General features: G+C 41.2%; 1 protein-coding gene across 1 annotated transcript; it reads right to left on the reverse strand.

The window, feature by feature from the left end:
• Positions 1 to 10048: 10048 nt before the first annotated feature.
• LOC110933209 (probable serine/threonine-protein kinase irlB) lies at positions 10049 to 10725 on the reverse strand. Its single transcript, XM_022176442.1, has 3 exons — positions 10713 to 10725; positions 10499 to 10654; positions 10049 to 10311 (listed from the first exon to the last, which is right to left on the reverse strand). Exons 1-3 carry the CDS (start codon positions 10723 to 10725, stop codon positions 10049 to 10051), a joined length of 432 nt encoding a protein of 143 aa, XP_022032134.1.

Raw genomic sequence — 10725 nt, forward strand, 5'->3', positions numbered from 1 at the left:
TTTGACTTTAGCACAAGTCAAACATTTGCTGACGTAGGTTGCTATATGAGCCTTCATGCTGGGCCACCAGTAGGTAGTTTTCAAGTCGTGGTACATCTTATCTGATCCCGGATGTACAGAGTAACGTGATTTATGTGCCTCTTCCATTACAAGTTCTCGTAAGTTGCCAAAGAATGGGACCCAAATGCATCCAGTTACGTAGTAAGCACCGTCTCCCTTTCGTTCTAGTCGTTGCCTCGAGCCACGTAGAGCTTCAGCTCGAACGTTCTCTGGTTTCAACGCTTCTAACTGAGCGTCTCGTATCTGGGAAGGAAGATTGGACTGGATCGTGAGTTGCAATGCTCGTACACGCCTAGGTGCATTATCCTTTCTGCTGAGGGCGTCAGCTACGACGTTCGCCTTGCCCGGATGATACTTTATGGCACATTCATAATCATTCAATAATTCCACCCATCGCCGTTGTCGCATATTCAATTCCTTCTGGTCGAAGATGTGCTGGAGGCTCCTATGGTCGGTGTAGATGGTGCATTTGGTACCGTACAGATAGTGCCTCCAAATCTTCAACGCAAATACCACCGCTCCTAACTCCAGGTCGTGTGTCGTGTAGTTCTTCTCGTGCACCTTTAGCTGACGAGAAGCATAAGCTATCACCTTCTCGCGTTGCATCAATACGCAACCGAGACCCTGAATCGAAGCATCACAATAAACCACGAAATCTTCGGTACCCTCTGGTAATGACAAGATCGGTGCACTGCAAAGTTTCTGTTTTAACAACTGGAAGGCCTCTTCCTGCTTCGTTCCCCAAGAGTACGCCGTGTTCTTCTGTGTCAGCGAGGTGAGAGGTTGCGCGAGTTTCGAAAAATCTTTAATGAACCTTCGATAATACCCTGCGAGACCAAGAAATTGTCGCACCTCAGAGGGAGTCTTTGGTGCCGCCCAATTCTTAACTGCATCTACTTTTGCAGGATCCACATGTATCCCTTTCTCGTTAACAACGTGCCCCAGGAAATGTACTTCTCGAATCCAAAAGTCGCACTTAGAAAATTTCGCATACAGCTGTTTCCTTCTCAAAAGTTCCAAGATGAGACGTAGGTGACGCTCATGATCTTCCTTGTTCTTGGAATAGACTAGGATGTCGTCAATAAACACTATAACAAACTCGTCGAGATATGGCTTACATACGCGGTTCATGAGATCCATGAAGACCGCTGGTGCATTCGTTAATCCAAACGGCATGACCAAGAACTCGTAGTGTCCGTAGCGCGTTCGAAAAGCAGTCTTGGGAACATCCTTTTGCCTAACCCTTACCTGGTGGTAACCCGACCTTAAGTCGATCTTTGAATAGAAACTTGACCCTTGCAACTGGTCAAACAAGTCGTCGATGCGTGGTAACGGATAGCGGTTCTTAATGGTCACCTTGTTGAGCTCTCGATAGTCGATACACATACGGAATGACCCGTCTTTCTTCTTCACGAACAGAACTGGGGCTCCCCAAGGCGAAGAACTGGGTCGTATGAAACCCCTGTCCAACAACTCCTGCAGTTGATTGGACAGTTCCTGTAACTCTCCAGGTGCTAACCGGTAAGGAGCTCGAGCAATTGGGGCCGCTCCCGGCGCAAGATCAATCTGAAATTCTACTTGACGGTGGGGAGGTAACCCTGGTAGCTCCTCTGGGAACACATCAGCAAATTCTCGCACCACTGGTAGATCCTCGATCTTACTCTCTTCAGACTGAGCGTTGGTAACTAACGCTAACAGTGCAGGATACCCCTTTTGTAGATACTGTTGTGCACGCATGGCCGTGATAATCCCAACCATCGTCCCACTACGATGCCCTTGAACTAACAGTGACTCCCCATCAGGGAGAGGAATACGCACAACTTTCTCCTTACACAAAATTTCTGCTTGGTGCTTAGACAACCAATCCATCCCTACTACTATGTCAAAACTACCTAGTGTAACGGGAAGGAGGTCAATATCAAACACCTGACCCACGAGATCTAGTTTGCATCCAAAAAGGACATTCGAGGCTTCTATCGTTTTACCATCTGCTAGTTCTACTACTTGTTTAACTTCTAAAGGTGTTGGGCTTATCCCTAATCCTTGACTAAACTCTAGGGACACATAACTCCAATCGGCACCCGAATCAAATAATACAGAAGCAATACGATTGTTAACAGGAAACGTACCAGTTACAACGTTGCCGTCATTCCTGGCATCCCCTGCTCCAAGCTGGAACACTCTGCCTCGAGCACCATTTCCCCCATTATTGCCGTTGTTGTTGTTGTTGTTTCCAGCGTTGTTATTATTCGGGCGGTTGTTGTCGTTAGCGTTCTGGTTTAACTGAGGGCAATCCCGCTTAAAGTGACCCTCATCCCCACACTGATAGCATCCCCTCCTAAAACCCTGGTTCTGCTGGGGCGGTTGTCCCTGTTGTCTCTGGTTGTGCTGATTCTGTTGCTGCTGGTGTTTGGGCTGTGGGGCCCTACAATCCTTGGCCTCATGGCCCACTTTACCACACCTGCGACATGTGCGACTACACGGCCCGAAATGATGGTAGCCACACTTATTACACTGTGGTTTCTTCCCTGCATACGAGCCCTGACTTTGGCCACTTCCCTGGCCTTGATTGACAGAAGACGACTGGCTGATGTTGCGGTTGTTGTTGTTGTCTGGCCTTTTCTGAGTCTGACCAGCACTGGATGCTTTATCATAATCACTCCACTTCCGCTTGTTATCATTAGCGGACGCAGTGGCAGTGGGTGTAGCAGCAGTAGTGGCCGAAATACGCTTGGGTAACGAATTGCTTTCTACCTCTTGGTCCACAATCTTATGAGTCAGACGAACGATCTGTGTCAAATCATTGAGATGGGCTGCCGTGACCAAGCTCTTCACACGCGGAGGCAACCCTTTGATGAATAACTCAATCCTCCGAGACATAGGCCGGGACAAGTTCGGGCACATGTCGGCCAGTTCATACGATCGCTTCACATACGCTTCGACTTCAGATCCAACCATCTTCAAGTCGTAGTACTCGTTTTCCAACTTCTGGACTTCATCCCGAGGACAGTACTCCTCCCTGATCAGTTCTTTAAAGTCTTCCCAGGTTGTGGCATTCGCTGCTTCGATGCCCAACAACTGTACCTGGGCGTTCCACCACGTTAGGGCACCATCTGCCAAGGTACCCGCAGCATATTTCACCCTGTCCCCAGCGGGACAGTTACAGATAGCAAACACCGACTCTGCTTTCTCGAACCATCTTAGGAGTCCCACAGCCCCTTCAGTCCCGGTGAAGGTCTGTGGCTTACAGTCCATAAACATTTTGAACGTACACGCAGGCTGGTTGGGTTGAGGTTGCACTTGCTGACCTAAAGGGTGAAAGGAAGCACATTATAGAAATGAAAAGACGTGTACACGATATAAGAGTAAGGAGTACTTGGTACATTCCGTACCAGCTTGATAGGCTGCTAAAGCCTCAGCCACACGGGTGTTGATTAGGTCAGTTAACTCAGCCTGAGTCATGTTGATGTTTCCACGTCCGTGTCCTCGTCCACTCATGTTTCTATAGTTGGGAATAAACCGATTTAGAAATCGAAACGAGATGGGAGTCAAGTATCATGCTCGTATCTACGTACTACCAAGTTCGCACATAATAAGGCAAAACCCTTCTCACGCTCGATAAGCCTCACTGGGACTTGCATGCACCCCGCGTTATTATTAAGTGTGCACCCATAATAATAAGGCAACTTGCATGCTTATCTCAGTGCCTCTTAGCTTGCGCTCGAAGTTTCCCCCGTTCAAACAACACAACAGATGGTATCACAGGTCTATGGTTCACATGAGTCGAAGAGTAGTGTCACACTATCAAGTCACTATGGTGTTAAATGTTTCAGTTCATGTATGTTGTGAGTGTGTGACTGCTAGGCAAATAGTGTACAAAGTGAGAGAGACGAACCTTGCAATCTGGAGCTGAGTGTCATGATCGATTTTCGAAGGTGTTCGGTTATTGTCTGGTTTTACAAACGTTTTAAAACCTAGTTCACTATAACCAGTGGCTCTGATACCAACTGTAACACCCCCAAAATTCCACCTGCGGAAACCCCGCGAGGCGTGTTACGCATCAGAGTTCGAGCCACCAATCACATTGAACCAATGATAAATATTTAAATAAGTCATGACATTAATTACTAAAATAAGAAGTCAACATAATATCAATTCTCAAAAGTTGTGTAGCGGAAGCATATAAATATCGTTTAGCAAATGTTTCATAATAATACTTAAAACCAATGTATCAATTGTGAGTTAATCCAAGAGCCTCGATCCATGACCACTCCAGCCCTCCCAGATAGCAAGTCCATGTTCCAAACGTTAATGACCTACAAGCATGCAAACAAGTGTGTCAGACTACGCTGGTGAGTTCAAGGTGTTCCTTACGTGTGAAGTTACCAGATATTAGTTAAATCAACTCGTTGTTTGGTTCCGATGACATTGTTACTTGATTACTGTACCGTATGCAGCGTCAATGATGGGAATGCCTAACCCCAATGCCCATAACCAGGCATTGGTCAAAGTCAAGGTATCAAACAACCTTGACAAGCTGTAGGAGGTCTTATATCCGCTTTATACTCACATGTTGTCCCAGTAATTAGTTCACGCCCGTCCTTACGGCCCGGTGTGAGGGTGCCAAACCTAATAGCGCTATCAACTAATTACCCCATTGCCTTACAGGCAATCCGGTAGATGATTGTTTCTATGTTCCAGTTGTTTACCCCAAGTTTCCCCTTTCAAATGTTTACCCGTTGTCCCAAACCACCGGGACGCATGCTTGAGAAAATGCAATGAACTCACCTTGGTTTGCTCGGCAGATTATACCAAAGTTACTTGAATTAAGAGTAGTCAATCACGTCCTAACAGGGTTACCGTACAGGTCAGGTTTTGACTCAAGTAATGCACGTATGTTTCACACAAGTTATCACGTTACGAGTACAAACACATAACAGTCAAACAATCCATTCAACTTGTGCGAATAAATAAATCAGCCCAATAATATCCGGCCCAACATGTTGTGCGATCGGCACACCCTTGTGCGATCCACAGCATGTTGTGCGGTCCAATAAGCCCGGCCCAATACATAAACATTTAGCATACATGTGCGGCCCAAGAGCTATCAAGAAAATACAACTTGTGCGATTTGATTAAACCCAAAGGCAACCGGCCCAACATATAAGTAATAGTCAATCTTGTGCGATCCATGTACCTTGTATGATCCGATTGGGTTGTGTGCTTGTGTCTTGGGCTTTAAGGTCCAACAGTTTACTAACATTAACATATGTGTGTGTGGCCCAACATCTTGTGCGACCGGCATCATCTTGTGCGATCCACAAGATGTTGTGCGATCAGGCATAGATAAACATAACGTGCGACTGGGTTTGTGCGTCCAGCTTGTGCGATCAGATCAGGTCTTGTGCGACCTGATCTTGTGTGATCAACAACTTGTGCGCTTTGGGTCCTTGTGCGATCAAGGACTCTTGTTTGATCAGTTTTAAATATCCGAAATTTATGCCTATTCGGTTACAAGCATTAACCCTGCCAATCAATTACAAGGTTTCCATACTTATCATTTATCAATTAACAAGTTATCAGTTTCCAAACACGATAGATTTCGATCAAACAAGGATTCCAACCTCAATTCTTATGAACCCTAGACTTAAACATAACATGAACATCAATCACAATTATCAACACACAACATAACACTGTCGATCACAGGGTGCTTGGTTCTAACTCTAGGCCGTGTAATCCAATTGTATGTACATTATCAATTATGTAAACATGAACCCTATGATCCGATTATCAATAATAATATCCTTCAACCACCTAATCAATCATGTTAATCCGAAACCCTAGATCATCATGCAAGTCTATAATAAAACACACATCAAAACATCATCAATGGATAATCACACTAACCGATTAAGAGTACACAAAGGTGATCCGATCTAGGAGGTTCCATGAGATGGCTCCGGTTCTTCGGGTTACCGTCGCTTTCGAGAGAGAGGATAAAGAGTAGGGTTTTGTGTGTGAAGTGTGTTTTGTAACAAATGAGAAGGTTGCCAACACTCTAGGTGTTAATCATTCAAGAAAGGTTGGGCCGAACCCATACTTGGGCTGCCTTAAAAGTTCGGTTACAAGCACTACGGCCCAAAAGGCTTGTGCGGTTGATAATGTAAAGAAGTGAGGGTTGTGCGATTCGGTTCGATTACAAATATACACACATTCACATGATATAAAACATAACATTCAATTAACATAATTCACGTAAGCACGTAACGTTACAGAAAGTAGGTTCAAATTACGAGTTGTCACAAAAGTAGTTTCCTTCCTCACTGTAAATTAATACATATATATAAATTACTTCTGACATCCTAATCATTGTTCCAACTAATCAATAAACATGCAACTTTATCACCATACTTGAAATCTGTGTAACCGAACTATATCATCAACCATATCAGATCCATGGGTCATAACATGCATACCAAAAGTTCTATAAACATGCATCTGGTATCATACAAATACAAAATCAACACACATCATTCATCGTCGATCATAAAGTCAAAACATGATTCCTAATTATTTCGCAACATAAACTCTAAATTAATACTCTCACACACGAACACATAGCACATCGCAACATGACATCTAATTTATCATGACATCTTAATGAGAAGCATACTTACCACACAAGAACACATAGCACATCGCAACATGACATCTTAATGAGAAGCATACTTACCACACAAGAAAGGAGAACGAACAGGAAGGAGGACTTCGTCCAAATTCGTCGTTGATTGCGTATGGGAGAAAAGAGTTTTAGGGTTTGTAATTTTCAAGGAAATTGTGTATCACCACTCATGTGTTTACGTATATAGAAGAGGGAGGGTTGGGCCAAATTGTTTGAGAATATTGGGCCGAGTGGTAGCATGCACAAGGGAATCGGGCCGGGTTATTTTAAATGCGGTGACGGTCCAATGGTATTCTTGACAAGTGCGGCCCACACACATAGGTATGTATTATTTAACAAGATCATTACGCGTTTAAGTTTAAGCTCAACGGAGTTATACCAGTACAGAACATATAGCACATTAGAGAGGAATAACGAGAAGTTAAGATCACAGAATTAAACGTCGCCAACCTTGAAAGTTCGGGTTGTCACATCATCCCCAACTTGAAAGAAATTTCATCCCGAAATTTGGCACGTAGTTACTGAGGAAGCTAGTTAGGTTGCATGGTTTCCTGGTTTTCCTGGGGTGTCACAACTTAGATTGTCAGTATACTGATCCACTTAAATTTTCACACAAAGTTCAACTGTTTCGAGATACGAGATTAGTGTTTTAATGGACTTAAACTTATTCGCGTGTCCCACCTCAGAATATACTCTCGTATCCAGACTTCTATATTCAGTCTTACAGGTGAATGTACACTAATGATATCTGTAAACGGGTAAATGCGAGACCATGAGAGCTCAGGCTAGAACTTCCGTTCAATCAGAGAGATGATGGCTCGACTTTTAGTGTGTCCCGTTTGGGGATCTTTTCCTCAACAGCACATGGTTAGCATTTTTCAATGTTTCATCATTTTTTTATGCTGAGGGTGGTCTTAAAGATTTAAGCAGTGCAGAGCATTATACGAGGACTAGGCTATTGTTCCCGCAAAATCAGAAGTCCTGGTATAATACCCTAGATATCATCACGCACAAAGATCTAGTATGTCAGAAATAGAAAGCCCTTCAAACAAGATTTCAGGGGTTACCTATATATCCGTGAGATGTTCCCCACGAGATAAGTAAGCATTTGATATTTATGTTTATATCTCGAAAACAATCTACTGAATGTATAAAAACCTACTGGCATATCATCAATGAGATCGTTTATCACATTTGACTTTCCAATTCTTTAGCGTGTTGTGATAGTCCACTGATGTACTATCATTTCCTCTTTTTCACAACAAAACTCTTTTTTGATTTTTATCAATGTTTTTTGGATTTTAGATTTTATCATGTTTTTGGCTTTTTCAAATTTTCTAATGTTTTTGGATTTTCTGAAATTTCTTACTCCCCCTAAAATTCAAAACCATTTAAAGAAAATTTGACAAACCGATGTGAATTGCTTCAATTCTCCATTCATTTGGCATAAACAACTTGAACTCCCCTTGACAACAAACTATTTTCCCATTATGATTTCAAAACACTTAAGTTTGTTTTAATTAAAATGGTTTTTCCGGAAAATAAGTTTTGTTGATTCCACTTGTAAGATCGGGGATTAATTCATCACATTGTTTTTCTTTTTCAACCACTAGTATGAAAGTTAAATCAAGTTCAACTTAATGACCTTGATTAACCACTTGTAGGTGAAAACCCCTTTTTCAACCACTTGTAGGTTCACTTATCAACAATACCCACTTGTAAATTAAAATATGACAATTTTCAATTTTGAGAAAGATGCCGATTCATGCTCCACGATTACCAACTTGGGAGCTCCGGCAAGTCAAGATTTTAAGTAGAGAATGTTGTCACCCAAGCCTGACCAGTCTTGGGTGATTGTGAATCATCTTCAATCCACCATCTTTTTGATTTATAAAACTCTTTTGCTCCTTTCACCTTCCCATCAGCCATTTTCCCAAAAATATGTAACATTTTTCCATTAAAAACCTTTTCAGCATCAAATTCTTCTTTACCAGGGAAGAATTGATCTGATATTTCAATCTTTCCAACTTTTAACTTCAAGTTTTCTTTTGACAATGGCGGAAAGTTTTCATCGTTCATTTCTGGAACATAATTCTCATCATTTTTCACAACAAATGACTCCTCTAACTTTGACGAGTCAGATTCATTGTTAGAACTAGTTTTAGATTTAACAACCCATTTTTGTTTGTTCAAATCGACTCTTCTTTTGTAAAAACGTTTCGAACTTTCATCAACTTCGAAAGTCGAATTTTTGAACACTTTGAATTTTTTTGTTGGTTGTTCTGTTTTATCAACACATTTCTTTTTCAAATCTGAGTTAGAAGTAACTCCCTGTTTTGTATAAGTGGACTTGGGGCAATTCCAAGCAATGTGTCCAACTTCTTGGCATTTGAAACAAGTTCTTCTGTCAACTCTTGATGCAGATTTTTTCAAAACATTCTTTTTCTTTTCTGCGAGAAACTCTTGATTTGACTGTTTCCTAAACAGTTTCTCCTTCTCTTCCTCTGAACTTGTACCTGAAACAAATTTAGTTTTTGGTTTATAATTTTTCTCATTTTTATAATTTTCAGGTGGAATAAAACCTAAACCTTTCTTTTTGAAATTACTGTTATGGTTTGGTTTCTGTTGAAAACCTGAACCAGAACTGTAACCTTTTTTCTTGTTCAATCTTTGTTGAACCCTTGAAGTGTATTTTTTAGGTTTTTCCGTAAGATTTACACCTTTTATTTCAGAAATATTAATTTCTGTTAATTTGAAAACCTGTTCAGTTTTAACACTTCTTATTGGAAATTCCTCATCAGAAAATAATTTGTCAGAATCATTCAAAGTATATGCTACTTTGAATGTTTCGTCATTCAAATTATTTTTCGACATCAGAAATTCTTTATTGTAAACCCGTTTGACTGGTGAACTCGAGCTTTTGTCTGACGGACTCGAACTTTCAGATCTAGACTCCGACTTTGACTCTTCATCCATATCCAACACTTGATCGACCACTTTCTTTAATAACTCAGACTCATGATCAGTGTGAGACGCTGTGAATGTGACGTCAATGTTGTCTGGTAACTCATCAGTTGTTTCAGACTTTAACTTTATATTGACTGCCTTTTTTAATTGTTCCTCATTTGGTTTTCTGGGAGAATAACTTTCCCAGATCGCAGGCGGACACTTGTTATACTTGACACCTTGTTTCTTACTAGTATCCGTTACTTCCGACTTTTTATCTTGAAAAACTACAAGACCTGCAACAGTAGGATAAACTCTGTCAGTCAAATAATCACAAGATGAATAACTCAGCAACAATCATCTGATTCTTTCATTTTCAATCTTTTCGGTCTCCAAATCCTGCTTCAGCTTTGCACACTCTTCAATATAATGATTGATGGCCTTCTGCTTAGTCATTAATGTTGAACTCATCATCGTTGAGGCAGCTTCTACTTCTAAGTTTGTCTTGTTCAAACTATCAACCGTTCTGTTCAGCACATCATACGATTCATTTACGTACTTAACATCAAACAACAGTTTTTCTTTCAACTCGTCTAGTTCACTATACTTCTTGTCTTTTTCTTCATAATGTTTGCATGGTTCCAAACATTTTAGACAAGGTTTTTCAACCTCCATGATCTTTTCAACTTCGACAACTTTCTCAACTTCGACAATTTTTTCAACTTCGACAATTTTTTCAACTTCGACAATTTTCTCCACCACCTTCTTAGTCATCGGTTCTTCATCAATTTCTATTTTTTACTTCACTCTCTTCAACTTTGGCTTTCTCTGTCGGTTTTTCTTCAGTTTTTGCTTTCTCAGCTTCCATTTTTTCCTTTTCTTCAGCAATCCTTCTTGCTTCCAATTCTTCCAATTCTCTCTTCAGTCGAGCAGCCCTTTTCTCTTTCAACATCTCGATTTTATCTGCAAAAAACAAACTAAACTAAATGAGTCCAAATTTTTTCTAGTTGTATTAATATACTCTTCCTCATCAT

This window comes from Helianthus annuus, chromosome 4 (genome assembly GCF_002127325.2).
Source record: "Helianthus annuus cultivar XRQ/B chromosome 4, HanXRQr2.0-SUNRISE, whole genome shotgun sequence".
Lineage (NCBI taxonomy): Eukaryota > Viridiplantae > Streptophyta > Magnoliopsida > Asterales > Asteraceae > Helianthus > Helianthus annuus.

Bases quoted from the DNA above. Each gene is read 5' to 3' on its own strand.
- LOC110933209 (XM_022176442.1), bottom strand. The intron at 10,312-10,498 runs GTGAAGTAAAAA...AACATTATGAAG, and splicing joins GAAAGCCAAAGTTGAAGAGA to AAAAAGACAAGAAGTATAGT.